Source organism: Myotis myotis, unplaced genomic scaffold (genome assembly GCF_014108235.1).
Source record: "Myotis myotis isolate mMyoMyo1 unplaced genomic scaffold, mMyoMyo1.p scaffold_m19_p_10, whole genome shotgun sequence".
NCBI classification, from domain to species: domain Eukaryota; kingdom Metazoa; phylum Chordata; class Mammalia; order Chiroptera; family Vespertilionidae; genus Myotis; species Myotis myotis.
The window spans coordinates 1,267,991-1,288,716 of NW_023416314.1; the positions used below are offsets into that span (position 1 = coordinate 1,267,991).

Genomic DNA, 20,726 nt, shown 5'->3' on the forward strand with positions numbered 1-20,726 from the left:
TGGGAGCTTCCGGAAGCTGCTTGCCGGGCAGGGGCGGAGCACAGCTCCCTGGAGAATAATTCATCCAGAACTCTGAGGAGGCCCCAGGGTGATGTGCCACAGGCATGGCATGCTGTGAAGGGACCCCTTTATCATGCTCACCGTGGGTGGGGGGTGAGGTGGGTGTCACGGAGCAGGAATAGGGCTGTGGTGACCTTGAGGGGCCTGTGTTTGCCTAGAGGTACTTGTGCTCGGGGAAACTTACCGTCACTTCTGGTGGATCTGAGTCGGTGTCGTCATCATCGACATTGCGGGCTGGGATTCAGAAATGGAAACTCACACGTTCCCAGTTCATTTAAAGGAATTATTTGCTATTCTTCTAAAGGTAGATGCTCTACCCCCATCCTCTCCCCTGAAAGCTACAGACTACTGCCTTTCAGGTTAGAAAGAATGGGGTCTTCTGTGGTTATGCTTTATCTTCTTCAAAGCACGGTGACTTTATCAGCGCTGGTCCCTGCATTAGCAGCCAGTGTGATAGGTGAGGATCGGGGTTCAGGGTTTCACCTGACTTCTCTTCGGAGTTGGGACCAGGTCGGATCTTCTCGGACAGTTTGACCCTGGTGCTCCTTGTGGAGCTGTGGTTGATTAGAATACAGGTAAGGACTGTTTTAGATCTTTTTTTTTAATCCTCACCTGAGGATAGTTTTCCATTGGTTTTTAGAGAGAGTGGAAGAGAAAGGGAAAGAGAGAGAACATCCATGGAAGAGAAACACATCGATTGGTTGCCTCCTGCAGGAGCCCCAACCAGAGTCCGGGCCGGGGAAAAGCCTGCCACCGAGGTATGTGCCCTTGACCGGAATCGAACCCGAGACCCTTGCCGATGTTCTATCCACTGAGCCATACTGGCAAGGGCTGTTTATGGACTTTAGCGAGAGAAACAGCGATGTGAGAGAGAAACATCTATGGGACGATGCTCCAACCAGCTGAGCCACACCGGCCGGGCTGCCCAGCTCTCGTTCTGTGCAGGCGGCCCTGTCTGAGGAGCTTCACAGAGAAAGCGGAAGGCGTTCCTTCCTGTGGCTTCTGTGCCATCGGGCTGAGTGATCCCGCACCCGGCTACAGAGTCTCCCAGCTCTGTCTGAGGCCTGGGCGGCCTTCATCGGTTTAAAGGTGGCCACGTTAATTTCAGGCTGAGCGTCCCGTCGTCTTGTCCAGGTGAAACTCAGGCTGTAGAATGAATGTCCAGGGTTGTCCTCGCCAGGGCATTCTCAAACCATGTGCTTTTTTTCTCTTGAAAAGCAACTTTCATCCCATCTGCCCTTCCAGCTCAACTAAGGCAGCCCAGTGACTCCCAGGCCTGGCGGCAGCCCCCCCCCCACCCCCCCCCCCCGCCGCCCTGTTGTTCGCTGTTGGCTGCTTTACGCCTCTGGCTCCCACACAGCCGCTCCTGTCTCCCCTCCGCGCTGCGCCCAGAGCCTGGGGGGCGCCGGGGGTCTCGCTGTGGGGGCGCCGGGGGTCTCGCTGTGGGGGTGACGTGAGTCTCACTGTGGGGGCGCCGGGGGTCTCGCTGTGGGGTGACGTGGGTCTCGCTGTGGGGTGACGTGAGTGAACTTCTCTTGGAACTGTGTCCTGACTCTTCCCGTTTCTCTTCAGGCTGAAGATGGAGAGCGGCGTGCTCTGCCTCCTGCGCCTCAGCCTGAGGCCAGTGCTGCTGGGTGAGTGGAGGCCGGCGGCGGGCGGGGGCGTGTCATTTCTTACAGGCCCCCTGAGCAGCGGAACAGCCGTCGGGGGGTTCCGTTTCCCCTCGGTTTGCTGGAAATGGAAACCCTAAGCTGGAGCGGCACCGTCAGTGGGGACCGTGGTTTCAGAAGCCGCTGTCTGTCCTGGAAGGTCCAGGCTCCTTCCTGTGTGATACAGAGAAACCTCCCTCCTCCTGCCCTTCAAATCGGCATCTTTTTATTTATTTTTTATTTTTAATCCTCACCCGAGGATTTTTTCCCATTGATTCTTAGGGAGAGTGAAAGAGAGAGGGAGAGACAGAGGAATGTCGATGTGAGAGAAACACATCGATTGGCTGCCCCCTGCATGAGCCCTGACCAGGGCCCAGGCCGGGGAGGAGCCTGCAACCAAGGTATGTGCCCTTGACCGGAATCGAACCCGGGACCCGTTGGTTCACAGGCCGACGCTCTGTCCACTGAGCCACACCAGCCAGAGCTCAAATTGTCATCTTTAAATTCACCGCTGGTGTCAGATCAGGAAATGAAATCACCGAAGAAAGTCCCAGAATCCCTGTCGTTGCTTCGTGCTTCATCCAGGGTAGCCTTCTGTGGCTCCTCAGACACACCCAGCTCCTCCTGGTTTGGGTGGTTTCTGTGCCTGGAGCCTCTCCCCCGCCTGCCCGAGGCGCCTGTCCTCCAGGTCCCCACGCCTGCGGGCTGCCTCCGCCACAACGGCCTCCCTGCTGCAGGTGCCGAGAGCTCCGGTGCCCTTGCCCGTCTCAAGTGCCACCTTCCCATCGCGTCCCGTCTTTCTCACGGTCCCATGTCCCACCTTCCCTCGCGGCCCGTCTTTCTCAGGGTCTTATGTCCCACCTTCCCGTCGCGGCCCGTCTTTCTCAGGGTCCCATGTCCCACCTTCCCGTCGCGGCCCGTCTTTCTCAGGGTCCCATGTCCCACCTTCCCGTCACGGCCCGTCTTTCTCACGGTCCCATGTCCCACCTTCCCGTCGCGGCCCGTCTTTCTCACGGTCCCATGTCCCACCTTCCTGTCGTGTCCCGTCTTTCTCAGGGTCCCATGTCCCACCTTCCCATCGCGTCCCGCCTTTCTCAGGGTCTCATATCCCACCTTCTCGTCGCGGCCCGTCTTTCTCACGGTCCCTGGTGTCTCTGTGAGAACAGACGACCAGGCCCTGCTCCCATGGCCTTTGCTTTTTCTCATTCTCAGTGTTTGTAACTGGGATGGTGACCCAAACTCGAACTCAGCAGGTACATGAAAGAACCGCCTTTGCTCTAGTTCCAGGCAATAGGGTGCACGTGCACACACATGGACACACGTGGACACACACACACATGCACACATGCATGGGCACATGTACACACACACGTAAAGTGCACATGTGCACGCGCACGCGCGCGCACACACGAAGTGTATGCATCAGAGAGCTTTTCTCCGGGGTTTTAAGCACTTTCAGAGGTTCTGCAGCCATTTCCCAGGGGCTGCCCAGCAGCCTAAGGAGGCCGCCCTCTGTGTTACTGGCTGGTGGGTTCGTGCCCGGGCGGGGAGCTTCCCCCTTAGAAAGTCTCCGTTTCCTCAGCCATTTCTCTACAGAGAGTACGTGGCAGCTCTAAGCTTCCCTGTGCGTAGGCTGCTGCTCTTGCCTTCCTACCAACCTCATTTTACCTGCACACAGCCTGCTCCATGAGAAATCACAGTCCCTCCGTACAGCGCCACCCACACGCAGACTTGCCCAGTTCTTCCTGACAGGAAGATGCAGACTGTTTTGGGAGCTCATTTTGATTTCTTTCTAAGTAATTCTCTGCAGAGGGTCCAGAGTCCACGTTTCCTTTTACGTCTTCCGCACTGTGTGCACACTGTCTCCCTCTCCCCACTGTGTGCCCGCTGTCTGTGTCCCCCCACTGTGTGCCCACTGTCTCCCTCTCCCCACTGTGTGCCCGCTGTCTCCGTCTCCCCACTGTGTGCCTGCTGTCTCCCTCTCCCCACTGTGTGCCTGCTGTCTGTGTCCCCCCACTGTGTGCACACTGTCTCCCTCTCCCCACTGTGTGCCCGCTGTCTCCGTCTCCCCACTGTGTGCCTGCTGTCTCCCTCTCCCCACTGTGTGCCTGCTGTCTGTGTCCCCCCACTGTGTGCACACTGTCTCCCTCTCCCCACTGTGTGCCCGCTGTCTCCCTCTCCCCACTGTGTGCCCGCTGTCTCCCTCTCCCCACTGTGTGCCTGCTGTCTGTGTCCCCCCACTGTGTGCACACTGTCTCCCTCTCCCCACTGTGTGCCCGCTGTCTCCCTCTCCCCACTGTGTGCCTGCTGTCTCCGTCTCCCCACTGTGTGCACACTGTCTCCCTCTCCCCACTGTGTGCCCGCTGTCTCCGTCTCCCCACTGTGTGCCTGCTGTCTCCCTCTCCCCACTGTGTGCCCGCTGTCTGTGTCCCCCCACTGTGTGCCCACTGTCTCCCTCTCCCACTGTGTGCCCGCTGTCTCCCTCTCCCCACTGTGGCCCTCGTGTGCCCGCTGTCTCCCTCTCCCCACTGTGTGCCCGCTGTCTGTGTCCCCCCACTGTGTGCACACTGTCTCCCTCTCCCCACTGTGTGCCCGCTGTCTCCCTCTCCCCACTGTGTGCCCACTGTCTCCCTCTCCCCACTGTGTGCCTGCTGTCTGTGTCCCCCCACTGTGTGCACACTGTCTCCCTCTCCCGACTGTGTGCCCGCTGTCTCCCTCTCCCCACTGTGTGCCCACTGTCTCCCTCTCCCCACTGTGTGCCCGCTGTCTCCCTCTCCCCACTGTGTGCCCGCTGTCTGTGTCCCCCCACTGTGTGCACACTGTCTCCCTCTCCCCACTGTGTGCCCGCTGTCTGTGTCCCCCCACTGTGTGCCCGCTGTCTCCCTCTCCCCACTGTGTGCCCGCTGTCTCCCTCTCCCCACTGTGTGCCCATTGTCTCCTTCTTCCCCACTGTGTGCCCGCTGTCTCCGTCTCCCCACTGTATGCCCGCTGTCTCTGTCTCCCCACTGTGTGCCCGCTATCTCCGTCTCCCCACTGTGTGCCCGCTGTCTGTGTCTCCCCACTGTGTGCCCGCTGTCTCTGTCTCCCCACTGTGTGCCCATTGTCTCCTTCTTCCCCACTGTGTGCCCGCTGTCTGTGTCCCCCCACTGTGTGCCCGCTATCTCCGTCCCCCCACTGTGTGCCCGCTGTCTGTGTCCCCCCACTGTGTGCCCGCTGTCTGTGTCCCCCCACTGTGTGCCCGCTGTCTGTGTCCCCCCACTGTGTGCCGGCTATTAGCAGGGCAGCAGCACTCAGCCTCGGCTGCAACGTGGATGAAAAGCCCACACAGTCTTCATTCCCCGCGTGTGCTCTTGGCTCTTCTCTGATAGAAACTGGCCAGTATCTCACCTTGTCTTTCTTTTACTTTTCTCTTTAATTTAAATTTCATCTTTCAGTTGTAGTTTACAGCATTGTGCTCAGACAGTCATACATTTTAGGACGTGTGCCCCCCGATCTTCCCAGTGCCCACCTGGCCCCTACACAGTTATTACAATACTAGGGGCCCAGTGCACAAATTTGTGCACCTTAAAAGGAACTGTGGGCCGTGAGGCTGTGGTGGGCACAGGGGCGGGTCTCGGCCCACCCTCCGCACCCTGTCTGGCCCCTCCTGCTGTGGCCCCCAGGCCCCTGTCTGCCGGCAGCCCCACTCCCACTGCCGCTCGCTTGCACCAGCTGACAGGCAGAGAGCGATTGGGGTTGGCGTCAGCAGTGGGTGCGAGCAGGGCCAGCGCTGGCAGTAGGTGTGAGCGCTGGGTGGGGCCGGCTCACGGGAGCAAAGAATTTTCAGTAATCACCAGAGGCTCACCCCGATCACAGCAACCAGCGCCCTGCCTTGGTCTGGTCCCCCCCCCCCCCGCCCCACTCACCTGCTCCTCCATCCTGCCATGGCTGACGGCCACCATGTTCCATGCTCTGCTGCCTGCTGCCAATGCCTGCCATGTTCCGCATGTGCCCCCGCCCCCGGTGGTCAGCACACATCATAGCAACCGGCTCTTTGGTTGTTTGGTTGTTCCAGTGTTCGGTCCATTTGCATATTAGGGTTTTATATAGATAGATTACTGACTGTTCCCTGTGGGTACCTCCCATCCCCAGGACTGTTCTGTAACTGCCAATCGGTGCTCCTCAATCCCTTCCCCTCTCCCCAGCACCCCCCCTTCCCATCAGCATCATCTCTAAAGGTGTCTTTCTTGACAAGGTTGTCTCTTTTTTGTGAAAACAGAGCATATCTTCTGAAAACAGGAATATCCATCAAACGGTTCTCCCTTGTAGTGAAAAGAGGAATGACTGGAGCAGGTGCAGGGATAGTGGGCTGGTACCGTGCGTGCCAAGCCCCGGAGGCTGGGAGCCAGGGCTGCTGGCAGGGCTGGGGCAGGGGCCTGGGAGGAGGTGGACACAAAGGCCATGCAAGGGAGAGCCATGCAAGGGAGAGCCATGCCCTGCTCTGGCCTGATTCCGAGGGCCCGCACGCAGGGCAGCCAGAAGCAGCGGCGAATGCAGAGATGAGCTTTTGTGAAGGAACCAAAGAACAGAGCAAACAGGAGGGAAGGGAAAGCACCTGGGAGTCGTTTTTCAGATGGGGAACCGAGAACAAGGGACATCGTTCCTGTGCGTAGGCGTTTAAATACCTCCGACAGCAGGGACCTCAGGGTTTCTCTTCTTTCTTTGGAAAGGAAGTGCGGGGGTGGGGTGGGGGGGGATTGGGGAGGGGTTCTGGGAACGGGGAAGGGCCAGGTAGGAGGAGGCCAGGTAGCGTGTGTGGAGTGTGGCGGTCGCAGAGCCCTTACCTGATCCCTATGGTAACTAGAGGCTAATAAGCGAGGGCCTCAGCTTACTGTCCCCGTTGGGCCGCCTGGGAGGGAGGTGTGGCCCTTGGTGATGAACACTGATCTGTGTCGTCCGGGGCGCTTTCCTAACGGCGCCTCCTCTTGCCTTGGCTTCTGCAGGCTATTTCTTGGGCCTGAATGACCTGATCGTGTCCTCCCTGGAGCTGACCGTGCACGCGGGTGAGCCTGCCCTGCTGGGCTGCGCGTTCCAGAGCGTGGAAGGGAAACGCGTGACCAAGGTCGACTGGACATTCTCACCCCAGGAGCACGCCCAGGTGACGAGGAGGACACAGGGCCGAGCTGTGGGAGCCTTGCCCGGGGTCGGGACGCGAGGGAGGGGGGGCCAGGTCTCCAGGGGCCATGAGGTGAGTGTTCAGGAGCTCGGGCTCTGGAGCGCGCCAGGACCCCTCTCCGCCTGGACGTCCAGCCTCGCTGCGCGTCCGCCTCCCTCTGTGAGGAAGCTGAGGTCATCATTGGGAGCTCATGGGAGGCGTGCACATACGTTTCAGTTTGTTTTCTCAGTGTTGCCCTCCGTGGAGCAGCGCGGGTGCCTGGGTGGGTGGGTGGGTGGGGGGAGTGAGTTGGTCTGCACAGTCGGTTGTGACCTCAGCATGTATGTGCGGGAGAATCTCTCGGCCTCCTTCCCAGCTGTGTGCCCCGTGGGGGTGGGCAGGTGCAGCACAGCTGCGGAGGAGGTTTTGTGGGCTCTTTGGAGCAGGAAGCAGAGCTTCTGCGGAGATGCTTCTATGCCAGGATCACTTGGGGAAAATGTCCTACTAGCATGTTATTAACAACAAGCTCCCAAGGTTTGCAAATGAAATATTATTTTTGAAGCTCAGGACATGTTATTCCCAGAATGCTACGCTCACTGCAATGCTCATGGCTGCTTAGTGTTACGGGAGGGATGTCCCATGTGTAAGTAGAGATGAGAATCCCCAGGCCTGTCCCTCCGGCCTGTGCGGCACTTCCTGTTGATGACTCCTCGCGCCTCACTGGAAGCTGCCAAGAGGGGGGCAGACGGGCAAGTGACAGCCCCCATCATGCCTCCGATTGCCAGCTGCTCCCAGGGCTGTGGCAGAAGACGGGTGAAGATGGGAGGTGGTTCCCACGAGCTGAGTCTGAACCCCCAGAGCGATCTTCAGAGTGGGTGCTGCATTTCACCCCCAAGGCCAGGGCCGAAAGGTGTGGCCCCTCTTTCTCCATCCAGCTCTCTGTGAGCCATGGAGCGTGTGCACGTGAGATGCTTCCTGGCACATGATGATGTTTGAATCCCACTCAAAATATTTCACTCTCGCCCTGGCCGGTGGGCTCAGTGGATAGAGCATCAGCCTGTGGACTGAAGGGTCCTGGGTTCGATTCCAGCCAAGGGCACATGCTGGGGTTTCAGGCTTGATCCCCAGTGTGGGGTGTGCAGGAGGCAGCTGAACAATGATTCTCTTTCATCATTGATGTGTCTATCTCTGCCTCTCCCTTCCTCTCTGAAATCCATAAAAAATAAATTGCAAAAAAAGAATAAGAAAATGTTCACATCAGCTGACTCGGGCCCCTGATGCCGTGCCCTCCAGGTCGAGTACGTGCTGTACTATTACGCCAACCTCAGCGTGCCGGTGGGGCGCTTCCAGACCCGGGCGCGCCTGGCGGGGGCCCTCTCGCACAACGACGGCTCTCTCCTGCTCCGAGACGTGCAGGAGGCTGACCAGGGAACCTACACCTGCGAGATCCGCCTGGAACTGGAGAGCCGCGTGTTCAAAACCGAGGTGGCGCTGCACGTGCTGCCAGAGGAGCCCCGAGGTGCGTGGCCCCCGCTCAGAGGGGAGGCGGGGCTGGAGACATGAGGGCGAACCGGGCAGGGGCCGGATGTTGTGGTAGATGCCAGCCCCGGGCTCCGTGCTCACCACAGCAGGAGCCTGCAGTCAGGAGTGCTCTCCAGTTAGAGCGAGGAGGAATTCCCTAGCCGGCTTGGCTCAGTGGATAGAGTGTGGGCCTGCGACTGAAGGGTCCCGAGTTTGACTCCAGTCTGGGCACAAACCTAGGTGGTGGGCTCAATCCCCAGTACGGGGTGTGCCGGAGGCAGCCAACCCATGATTCTCTTTCAGCATTGATGTTTTTCTCTCTCTCTCCCTCTGCCTTCCTCTCCGAAATAATAATATATATTTAAAAAATAAATAAAACGAGGCTGACCGACATTATTAGTTTAGAATCTTTCATGCTCCTGAAAGTGCTGCGGGGGAAGTGCATTCCTTCCACTCACAGGCTCAGAGAGGCCCAGTGCGGCTTCCGCCCCATGTTTAGTAAACGCCAGACCCAGCGCTTGATCCTGTGGCCTCTGACATGCCCTTTTCACTGCGCCCACCCTTCCTGCCTTCCCACGCTGATGCCGCGGTGTGTGGGTCCTGCAGGCAGCGCTCGGGGCATGCGGGGCGCGAGCAGTTTCCCTAACTTCTTTGGGAGCGAGTGGCTTCAGTAGATGGTGGTGTGAGAGCTGCTCTGTGGAGCCTGGGGGCGCTCAAAGGATGAGAGCAGGGAGGGCGGATGGAGGGCCTGGCCAGGTAGGACCTCACGCTCTCACCTCCCCTGCACACTCAGCCCTTATCTTGTTCCTGATTTATTATGGGGCCGCCAGGTAAGATTTTGTTTGAAGAAAGAATTCTGCTTTAAAAGGTTTGGAAACCCCAGAATTCTGCACAGTTTTTGCAAGTGTGAGACAGGAGACGTCTGGTCTGCGGCCTCAGGAACTAGTTGGGGCGCTGGAGTGTGCTCCTCCGCCCCCATCCGGCTGGTTTGGGACCCTCCTTTAGAGAGCTCCTCCCGCCACCCCGCCTCCCGCTGGAGACGCTCATCCCTGCTCAGCTGTGTCTGCCCCGGTCACCTGGGTCTGTGTTTTTTGTCCCCTTACCAGCCCTGACCGGCTCCTTTTGTCCCCTGACGGGCACAGAGGGAGCGATCAACAAACACTTATGAATGAATGAGATTCTTGAATGTGCCCCTCACTGGAGTTTGGCGTCTGGAAACTGGAGCTGTAGACGGTAGCTTCTGGCCTCTCTCCTAGTTTATTTATGTCTGTATTTATTTATTTCACTTTTCTCCAATTGTCCTTTTTCTGATTCCCAAGCTATGGCCCTCTGGGAAGAGGACAGCAGTCAGCTGCCCGTGTCCCCTGGGCTTGCCTCGGGGCCATGCTGTCTGCTCTGTCTCTGATGCCACGCCCCAACACGTGTCCACACAAGTGTGGCCCACCAAGCGGGGCCTTTTCCTGTTTAGAAGAAACGCAGAGGGACGAACCAGAAGGAGCGACTCCGGGCGTTGAATCCGTCCGCACGGCGGGGACGTCTGTGGGGTAGTTAGATGTCCCCGGGGCTGCGTCTGCTTTCCCCTCGCGCCGACGGGAGGAGACCCAGCCCCTCGCCCCGCGGCCCGTGCCGCCCTCCTCTTCCCTGGAAGCCCCGTCTGTGCGGTGGCTCTGATTTTCTCCACCAAGGGGCCCTTCAGCTTGTCATTTTCCTGATTCTAGGGCTTTAGTTCTTTTTTCACTGCTCTTATTTCAACACTATAGACAATATTCTTACAAATGAAAACAATGCCAGCTCCTGTTCGGCTGCTCTGGGGCGGCCGTCCTTCCGCTCTGAGGTGTGGAGTGAGGGAGTGAAAGCTGGGCGTGCGCCCACTCAGGCGGTGCTGGCCTCTCAGGTTCACCCTCTGTGCATGGGGAGGGTCCGAGTGAGTAGCTCCAAGTATTGTAATGCCCAGTCACAGGCTACACATGGGTGCCTCCCATGTGCCCGCTGCATTGGGAGGATTCAGAGGGTTCACTATTATTATTGCCTTTAAGAAACAGTTCAGTTTTAAAAATATACACATTTTTATTATTGATGTCAGAGAGGAAGGGAGAGGGAGAGAGAGAGAAACATCAATGAGAGAGAATCATTGATCGGCTGCCTCCTGCACTCCCCATGGGGATTGAGCCCACAACCCTGGCATGTGCCCTGACCGGGAATCGAACCGAGACCTCCTGGTTCAGAGGTCGACGCTTTAGCCACGGAGCCACGCCAGCCGAGCTAGAGGTCAGTTTGTAACGCGTGGCTAGCATTCGAGGCCGTTGCCTCCTCTCCTGGTGTTCTTTGGAGTGAATTTTTATGACTTTCAAAACAATTCCCTCTGCAGAGTTTCGAGTTCATAATGTTTTCGTTGGCTTCGCTCTCGTTCTGCATTTGTCCTGCTGGGCAGGAAGCTCGTTCTCCGAGGGGAACGGGTGGAGAGGTCGGCTGTGCGCTGTTTGCTCCTTCCTGAACTTCGCTAGTGCTCTTTGGAAGGAGCTTTGTCCAGTTAAGACCTGGGCTCGTGCCTCCCTGAGCACCACCCTCCCTTCCCTTTCTTCACTGGCTTTGTGTTTGATTTGGGTAGGGCAGCATCGAAAAAATCAGCACATCTTCCTCGTTGTTTTCTTTTCCAAGGGCCTCTTGCAATGATTTACAAAGTACACATGTGATGGGGTCAGCTGCTCACAGAATAAGCAGAAGAGGAGCCCAGGACTTGCAAAGCCAGAAGCAGGGGAAGTGGGAGCAGGCTGGAGGGTGGGGCAGGGAGTGAAACAGAAACAACATCCAGAGGAAAACTGTCTGTTGTCTTGGCCTAATTAGTAAGGAGTCCTGTGACCTGCTCTGTAGCCAGAACTGTCCTAAGCAAGTCCTAAGGCAACTTGTAGAAAGAAAGGAAGTAGAGGAGAGGCACCTGTGACTCCGTTCTTCAGCCGGGTGCAGGGGGTTATCCTATTCTAGAGGCCCGTTGCAGGAAGATTCCTGCAAGAACAGGGCTTCCTGAGGCCAGAGCGAAGCAGAGAAGGGAGCAAAGCCGGAGGCGGGCTTCGCTCCCTCCCTTCCCCGCTGCCTCGGCTCCCTCCCGTGTCCTCTGCTTCACCTCCCTCTCGTGTCTGCTGCCTCGCTCCCTCCCGTCTCTGCTGCCTCTGATCCGTTCCCTTCTCCGCCGCTTGGCTCCCTTCTGCAGTGCTTGGATTCCTTCTACACTGTCTTCACTCTTCACTGGGCCCCTGTGTATGCAAATTAACTGCCATCTTTGTTGGGTTAATTTGCATACTTGTCTGATTGGCTGGTGGGCGTAGTGAAGGTGCAGTCAATTAGCATCTTTGTCTTTTATTAGTGTAGATAATAAAAGGCTAATATGCAAATTGTCCCCTCCACCGGGACTTCAACTTGGAGTTCGACCAGGGGGCAGGGCCACCAGCCAACTGCCTGTGGCCCCTCCCCCCCGCCAGCCTGGCTCAATCAGCCCTGATTGGGTTGGGCTGACCGGACCCTGCCTGTGCACAAATTTGTGCACCGGGCCTCTAGTATATGTATAAGAATGAGAGTGTTGTACCTTCCCACTTCCTGTTTATGCGAAGCAGATGTGGGAACCTCAGGAGGTGGGCAGAAGGTGGTGGCCTTCATGCTTTCTTGTACTGTCTTCAGTAGGAACTTGAAGTGGAGTGGGGCCCATGTGAGGGAGAAGGGAACTGAAGACCAGGAAGTGTTTGTCGTAGGAAGACAACAGGACTCTCGCCTTGATGTGCATGGGTGGCTGGAGGGGCCCTCTTCCTTGGGAGCACCATGTGGTGTGAGGGGAGGCTTCTGAATTCGTGGTCCATCCGGACCATCTGGGCCGTCCGTGGAGAGGATGTGTGTAGTGTTGGTTGGTAATGTTGACCTTACTGTGGAGAATCTTCGGCTACATGTTATCTCTTCTAGAAGTTCTATGGCCTCTACTGATTGTATCTTGGGTTTGACCTGATTTATCCTCTTATCCCCAGAGCTCACGGTCCATGTGGGTGATTCAGCTCCGATGGGCTGTGCTTTCCAGAGCACGGAAGAGAAGCTCATGACCAAGGTCGACTGGACGTTCTCACCAGGGAAGCATGCCAAGGTAAGGAGGAGGGACCGCCTCGGTGTGGTAGGAGCCCCTGGTTGGCAGTATCAGGACAGTGGGGGAATCTAGGCATCCGGTGCCATGTGGTGACATGCCTGGGCCACTTGGCTGGGCCACTTCAGCTTTTTGGTGGGAAAAATAACTCTAATGAATATGATAAGATAATGAAGAAGGAACCTTAGCTGATGTGGCCCAGTGGATAGAGCATTGGCCTGTGGACCAAAGGGTCCCAGGTTCGATTTTGGTCAAGGGCACATACCTCGGTTGTAGGCTCCTCCCCAGCCTGGGCCCCAGTCAGGGTGCGTGCAGGAGGCAACCAATCAATGTGTTTCTCTCATATCAATGTTTCTCTCTGTCTTTCCCTCTCCCTTCCACTCTCTCTAAAAATCAATGGGAAAATATCCTGGGGTGAGGATTAAAAAATATAAAAAAAAATAATGAGGAAGGAGAAGGAGGAGGAGGAGGAGGAGGAGGAGGAGGAGGAGGAGGAGGGGGAGGAAATGCATAGCTCGTATGGCAGTGGAGACTTGTATGAGGTGGTGCGTGTGAGGCATCTGTGCATGGCTCAGCCACTGTGTATCGTTTTCCCCTCTCTCCCTTCTTCTCTTTGTGGAGTTCCTGGGAGAGAAGGCAGGGTTTCTGTGGCCTAGGCAGGAAAGCTGTGGGCGGAGGGAAGAATGACAACTGTGTTCTTATGTAGGTTACTTTTGTGAGTTTCCTTCTGCCCGCCATTGCCCCACTCATGTGGTGGAGAGAACCCCCTGTCGTCAGGGGGCTGCAGATGCTGGGACTGTCGCTCCCAGGGGCCGGGGCGAGGAGCGTGTCCTGCGGACCCTGAAGCTGTAAAACAGCACGTTCGCTCACAAAACCAGGGATGTCACTGTGGCGGGTGAGGTGCTCCTGGGCCCTGCTGTGTAATATAATATATTACTGTTAATATAAGTTAAGGCGGACACTGCGTGCAAGTTTTAGCTTTTATAAATTAAGACAGCGGTCATCCCTATAAAAAGTCACTGAAATTCACTCAATTCCTCTCTGCTCTGAGGGACAGGAAGGGCGGCCTCGCGTGGCCTATGGGGAGGTCTGAGTAGTCTCAGGCCACCGCTGGGAGCTTGTCATGCACTTACATGTCAGCCACCAGTGAGTCCCACAGCAAACAGGTGAGAGTTGACATTCTGAGCTGTGAGTTTGAATCACAGAGGTAAGAGGTTAGGGCGAGGCCTTTTTATTCGCCTTTGTCTGTACAGCCATCCGCTTCTTCTCCTAAAAGCTTTTAAAAATGCGAATGTTTATGTTCCTTACTTTAAAAATGCCAACACGTCCTCATTTAATGAGTGCTTTTGGGCATCTGCTGTGCAGTGAAAGCCTCGCCCTGACGGGACCCCCCCCCCCCCTCCCAGGCAGGAGGGAGCCACAGTCACCTAATGCAGGGGCAGCTGCAGCCCATCAGTGAGGAGACCTGGAGAAGGAGCCGCAGGGTCTTGCTGCTGCTTGCACAGGACTCAGGGAGGCCTCGCCGAGCAGGTGGCATCGGAGCAGAGGTCGGAGGAAGGAAGGGACTGAGCCATGTGCATGTCTGGGGAGAGGAGTGTCCAGGTGTACAGAGCAGCACGTGCGAAGGCCCTGAGGCCACGACTCAAGGGGCAGCGAGGAGGTCAGTGAGGCTGGAGCGCAGTGACCCAAGTAGGCGCGAGAGCAAGTGGGCGATGGGCCCCGAGGAAAGTGCCTGTAGACGTGCAGGCGCATCGGAGGGTTTGCAGAGGAGGAACATGCTGCCACTTACGTTTCTAACGACTCATCTCCTGGGATTGGACCGCTTGGGAGCAAGTGGGAGACAGTGAGGAGTCCGGGTGAGAAATGGCCCGAGGAGGTGGGAAGGGGCTGGGGGTGAGGTGCCGGGGAAGGTCGCGGTGAGGGGTGAGATGTTCAAGGAGGAGGGGGCGAGGGTGACTCCGAGAGGTGCAGCCTGAGCCTCTGAGGAAGGCGCCGCTCACAGAACCGAGAGGAAGGCCTGGGCGGGAGCCCGGAGCACAGCGCTCGACCCGCTGCCACTTCCCGGGAAGCCCGCCTGGACAGGGCAGCAGCGTGACGCTGCGCTGTACTTCTTGGTCCCGGAGACGAGTGGAAAGCGAAAGCCCCTTCTCATTTCCTCGTCCTTCTCTCCCAAGGACCGTTGTCGTGACGTGGGAGTGTCCTTCCCGACGACACCGGCCCGCACACGCGTGTGTGTTCGCGCCGTCCTTGCTGACAACACCGGTGCTGCTTACACATTCGCCCCCCCCTTTGCCTCTAGGAGGAGGTGATGCTGCGCTATTACACCACACGCGGCAGACCCGGGGGGCACTCCCAGAGCGGGGGCCGCTTCCAGAGCCGCGTCGCCCTGGCGGGGGACACAGCGCGCAACGACGGCTCCGTCCTGCTCCAAGAGGCGCGGGTGTCCGACACAGGAAGCTACACCTGCAGCATCCACCTGGGGAACCTGACTTTCAGGAAAACCTTCGCGCTGCACGTGATTCCGGAGGAGCCCCGAGGTGTGTAGGTGTGCCGGGGAGCGGGGCGGGGCGAGGCTGGTTAGCAGGACCAGGACTAGTGAGGGGGGGGGCTCTCAGGGTGCGAAACGTCAGGAGGTGTCACTCGCGGTGCTGCCCCCGTACTAGCACGGCCCTGAGGCTGGTGCCTCTTTGAATGTGGTGCCCTGGGCAGCTTGGGGGCCTCGCCCTAGCTCTGGCCTTGCTGGTCGGTCAGTGAAAAGGAGCCAGTACGTTCAGGGAGCCCGGCCCTCTGCCAGGCCTCCCCGTGGCCAGCGCCGTCTGTCAGCTTAAAGGTCCGGGATGCAGGTGGACTGGAGTTGAAGTTCAGACCGTTTTGACTGTGTGCTCTGGGGAGGAGGGTGAAGGGACCCTGAGCTGGTGGGAGCAGCAAAGAACAGAGAAACAGGAAGGCACCAGAACCAGAAGTAGGTGGGGGGGTTTTCTGATCAAAGGCGCTGTGTTCTGGGAAACACAGGCATTGAGGCCGGTGTGGAGGAGGACAAAGCCTGGGTTGTGTTGACTGAGAGGTTGCTAAGTGAGGGTTAGAGTTAAACCTTAACCCAGTTAGCAGCCAGGATGTGGCTGTGGAGTCTGCATTGCACCAGGGCCCTCAGCGCTTGGCTGTGGTTGGCTGGAGGGGGGTTGGAGGCAGGATGGGGCTTACCTGATGCCCCTGGCCTGGGACTTAAGTCTGTGGAGGCACCTTCTTGTCCGTAGCAAAGGGTCCCAGCTGCAGAGGGAAGCAGGACAGATGGCCTTCTCCACCTCCGAAATCTCATCCCAACGTCACAGACTAAAGACCAGCCATAGTGGGAGCGTGTTCACCTCCCAACCCGTCCCTGCAGCGGTCTCTGCCCTGCCTCCAGCCCAGGGCGCAGGTGCCTTCCCGCTCCTTCCCCCTCACGTCAGTGGCTCCTAAGGTTCAGTAAATAAATGCTCACCTGTTCCTCCTGCCCCAGGTTCCTCTGCTTAGCTCGAATCCTATAGCTTTCTTCTTTTTCTTTTGTTAATCCTCACCCGAGGATATTTTTCCATTGATTTTGAGAGAGAGAGGAAGAGAGAAATATCAATGTGAGAAAAACACATTGATTGGTTGCCTCCTGCAAGGCCCCAACCAGGGCCTGGGCTGGGGAGGAGCCTGCAACTGAGGTACGCGCCCTTGACCGGAATTGAACCCAGGACCCTCCGGTCCGCAGGCCGACGCTCTATCCATTGAGCCACACCGGCCAGGGCACTTCCTTTTTCTTAAAACGGCTTTATTGAGATATGAACACAGCGCGCCCACTCAGTGCACAGCTCATGGTGGGTGTTCAGAGCTGTGCAGCCTTGACCACATCGGGAGTGTGGTTTGACGAGGTGCTTGCTGCAGGGCTGCGTGTGACGTCTCTCGTCTCACTGCCCATCGTCTCGTTTCCTCCGCCCACCACATTCTGGCTGCCGCTGCTCCTCACTTGGCTCCGATCCGACGGCACTAGGCACATCCCGCCCCCTTTCCTCGTGGGATTGGACGCCACACACTCCGTGTGGGACACAGTCTGTCCATCTCTGTCCATCTCTGTAGAGCTGTGTGCGGTCCACCCCAGTGCCCCCCAAGTCCTTCAAATACAAGACATCCAGCCATGGCCACCTCTTCCCAGCCCACCTCACCCCCACCCGCCATGAATGCTGCCACCTACCCGTTGTACGCGCTGCTTCCCGTTCCGAGGACCCCGTCTACCCGGTGGACGGTCCTGTCGTCTGTGCCTGACTCTGAATCTGCCTTCTTCCCGTCCATCCTGCCGCCTTCCTGCTGGTGTCTTTATCTCCGTCTTGAACTCAGGCCTCTGACTGGCCTCTGCCTTCATGGGTGGCTGGGGTGCCCTCTTCCTGCAGCAGCCACAGGTCCCAGCGCTCAGCCCCATCGCGATGTCCTCTCAGCGGCTTCTCGTTGCCTCCAGGACAAAAGCCAGACCCTGTATTTGTGTGTTTAGAATGAATGAGGAAACGAGTGCAGGAAAGTGCCCCGAAGGCCTCATGTGGCGTCCTGCCGGCGGCTGAGCTTTGTAGCACGGAGACTTTCGAAAAGAACGACTTTCCCTCGGCCGGTGTGGCTCAGGGGCTGAGCGTCGCCCTATAACCAGGAGGTTACAGTTTGGTTCCCAGTCAGGGCACAGGCCCGGGTTGTGGGCTTGATCCCCAGTGGGGGATGTGCAGGAGGCAGCCTATCCGTGATTCTCTCATCATTGATGTTTCTATCTCTCTCTCCCTCTCTGAAATCAACAAAATATATTTAAAAAAACAAAATCACTTTCCCATAGAAAGCTCAGTAGCGTCCAAGAGTCTGTTATGTCTACGTCATTTGTGACCCAAGTTTTAAGATAGAATTGTTCATGCAAAAGGGAGCTCTAGGTGAGGTGCCATCTCTTCTCCTCCGCCCGTAAGCAAGGGCGTCAGGCTTTGGTTCTCAATCTGTAGGGACTGCAGGAGTCCTAGTGCTTCAACGCGGAGTGGAGTCGGCCTTCTCCCCCACTTCCTGCCCAGCTGTGGCTGCTGCGTCTATAACTGGGGGCCTCAGCCCTTTCCTGTGCACTGAGGCCCCCACTGCTTCCTCCCTCCCCAGCACTGGTGACCACCGTGGCCCGCAGTCCCGAGGTCCTGGGCGGCAACCATCTGGTGATCATCGTGGGCATCGTCTGCGCCACTGTCCTGCTGCTTCCTGTGCTCATCCTGACTGCGAGGAGGATCCATGGGAGTAAGAGGTACAGGCCGCTGGTGGTGCCAGGCTGCCTCTACCCCGAGGGGGGAGGGAAGACGGGCCGGAGCGGTGCCCTGTTCCCAGAAGGGCTGTTTCAAAAGGGAACGTCCTCTGTGGACGATGTGGTGTCAGATGTCCTTGGCATAGTCACCCACGCCCTGCTCCCGAGGCCGTGCGCATTCCCACACCCGCCTCCTTTGAGTGGGTGTTTTACAAAGATCAGCAGCTCCTCTACAAATGGTGGTCTGGGTCAGCGGTTCTCAACCTGTGGGTCGCGACCCCTTTGGGGGTCGAATGACCCTTTCACAGGGGTCGCCTAAGACCATCGGAAAACACATATATAATTACATATTGTTTTTGTGATTTATCACTATGCTTTAATTATGTTCAATTTGTAACAATGAAAATACATCCTGCATATCAGATATTTACATTATGATTCATAACAGCATCAAAATTACAGTTATGAAATAGCAACAAAAATAATTTTATGGTTGGGGGTCACCACAACATGAGGAGCTGTATTAAAGGGTCGCGGCATTAGGAAGGTTGAGAACCACTGGTCTAGGTGGTCTAGGTGCAGCATAATTCAGAGTCTAAACCAGCCGTGGGCAAACTACGGCCCTTTTATGTAATGATGTTTACTTTGAATTTATATTAGTTCACACAAACACTCCATCCATGCTTTTGTTCCGGCCCTCCGGTCCAGTTTAAGAACCCATTGTGGCCCTCGAGTCAAAATGTTTGCCCACCCCTGGTCTAAACCTTGCCCAGCCAGTGTGGCTCAGTAGTTGAGCATCAACCTATGAACCAGGAGGTCACAGTTTGATTCCCAGTCAGGGCACATGCCAGGGTTGTGGGCTCAATGCCTAGTAGGGGGCGTGCAGGAGGCAGCCAATCGATGATTTTCTCTCATTGATGTTTCTATTTCTCTTTCCCTCTCCTTTCCTCTCTGAAATCAATAAAGACATATTTTTAAAAAAATTTTAAGGAGTATAAATCTTAAGCACAAACTATAATGGTGCCGTTCAATGCCTGAGATAAATGATTAAAAAATATTTTTACTGATTTTTAGAGAGAAAGAGAGGGAGAGGGAGAGAGTGAAAATGGGAAATAGGCCAAAATAGAAAAAAGTGTATTCAATGGCAAATGCAGAAGGCAAATGGCCGATATCAAAGGCCGAGGAGTGGGAAGGGGCCAGAGCGCACAGTGGGGTGCTTGTGGGGTAACTCGGCTGGGCCTTTGACCTGCTTCCCCTGCTGGCCCAGCAGCACCTCCCTGGTCCTGGGAGATAAGCAAGTAGCCTGTCGCCCGGCTCTGTGCACCCACTTGCATGGCTACAGACAGAAAGTTGGGGTGACAGTGGGGAAGGGGGAGCTGCTGCCCGGCCTCACGGTCTCAGGACGCTCTCTGCTCACCGGGAGGCGCTGCGGGCTTCGGGGTGAGCTGGGGAGGAGTCCAGGGAGAACAGCCCTGCCCTGGTGCCTCTTCCCCAAGCGCTGTCGGCACCTGGACTGGCCAGTCCTGGCCGCTAACCGCCTGCATCTCCTGCCTTGCAGTTCCGGGATGTCCACGGCCCTGGTGAAGAGCCTGGAGGACAGGGACAAGGCTCCCCCCGAGGTAAGAGGAGGCTCTGCCGCTTGGCTGTGCCCGGCGAGGCCAGGTGAGCCCTGTGCCTATCAGGGTGATGTCGCCCTCGCTCCTGCACCCGCGTCTCACTCATCCTGTGCCTCAGCATGTGGGCCAGTGGCTGGCACAGAGCCCGGCTCCGGCCTCTCACCGCTGGACTAAAGCCCCCGGCGGGGGTGGTGTGGGCTGCTAGCCGCCCAGTGTGTGAGCGTGTGTGTGGGGGGAGGGGGGGCGCCTGAGCAGAGAGCACTGGACTCCGGCCAGACAGTCCTGGTGCGGGCCCAGCCCTGCGCCCCCTCTGAGCAGGACAAGGGCACCCAGACCTGCCCTGCCGTGGGCTCAGGTGTCGGGGTGACACGCAGGTGCTTCCTAACGCATGAGGCTGTGTGCACAGGAGGGGGAATCAGGGTGCGTTGGGGAGTGTCTGGGGGAGCCCCTGGTTAAGGGGAAACCCAGGACCCTTAGACAGCGAGGAGCCACCAGCCCCTTCTTCCGCGTTCGTTGTAACGGAGCTGTGAATGGTTATGGCTAGGGACTGAGAAATGGACTTGTTCCTTTGAACTCCTTTTTCTTCTTTTTTAAACGTTTAAAACCCCCTTTGGGATGTGGACCTTCCCACCTTTTGTCTGTCTGGGCCCGGGAGTCGGGTTTCCTCATAGTGCAGGGCTCCAGAGCCCAGAGCCTTCCACTGGATGACGTTGCTTCCCCAAGTAAAGACGGAAGTGGGCATCGCCAGTGCCCCAGCCTCCCAGGTGAGAGGCTCTGAGAGGCCGACCCGCCACGAAGCCTCTGAAAGGCTGGATGACAGGCCAGCGGCTGGCTGGTGCTGGCCTCCCCGCCAGGATTAATGAGGAGGAAGTAACCATGGAGTGGATCTGATTTGGTGAGAGAAGGATTCGGGCTGCTCCCTAAGGACCATCAAACAAAGGCTGGCAAAGAATTTGGTTCCTAAGATAGTGCTCTTTGCTGATGAGCTAATTTTCTTACTTTTCTGGAACATTGACGATGGAATTATCGTTATTGATGGTAATTCTCTAGCTTTCAGTAACCCTCTGCGCCTGCCCGTGTGGGTGGCTGATGCCTGTGAATCATGCCAGGTGGCCTTTTCTCTGTCACAGAACCACTGAGCCCAGTGGGGGTGGATCAGCAGTTGAGTATCGACCCAGGAACCAAGAGGTCAGGGTTTAATTCCGGTCAGGGCACATGCCCCGGTTGCAGGCTTGATCCCCAGTGTGGGTGTGCAGGAGGCAGCCGATCAATGATTCTCTCTCATCATTGATGTTTCTATCTCTCTCTCCCTCGCCCTTCCTGTCTGAAATCAATATAAATCCTAATATATAAA

The 20,726-nt window shown here is 57.1% G+C and overlaps 1 protein-coding gene across 9 annotated transcripts in view; it reads left to right on the top strand.

The window, feature by feature from the left end:
* The window catches only part of LOC118664243 (junctional adhesion molecule-like), a 62,200-nt gene that overhangs the window by 37,658 nt on the left and 3,816 nt on the right, over nucleotides 1-20,726 (top strand). For all 9 annotated transcript variants that reach the window (XM_036324147.1, XM_036324148.1, XM_036324153.1 and 6 more), the window contains 7 exons: nucleotides 1,633-1,694; nucleotides 6,692-6,846; nucleotides 8,137-8,362; nucleotides 12,375-12,487; nucleotides 14,784-15,021; nucleotides 17,621-17,759; nucleotides 19,315-19,375. In XM_036324147.1, the coding sequence (XP_036180040.1) occupies nucleotides 1,633-1,694; nucleotides 6,692-6,846; nucleotides 8,137-8,362; nucleotides 12,375-12,487; nucleotides 14,784-15,021; nucleotides 17,621-17,759; nucleotides 19,315-19,375 (994 nt within the window). The remainder of the gene's footprint in view (nucleotides 1-1,632; nucleotides 1,695-6,691; nucleotides 6,847-8,136; nucleotides 8,363-12,374; nucleotides 12,488-14,783; nucleotides 15,022-17,620; nucleotides 17,760-19,314; nucleotides 19,376-20,726) is intronic.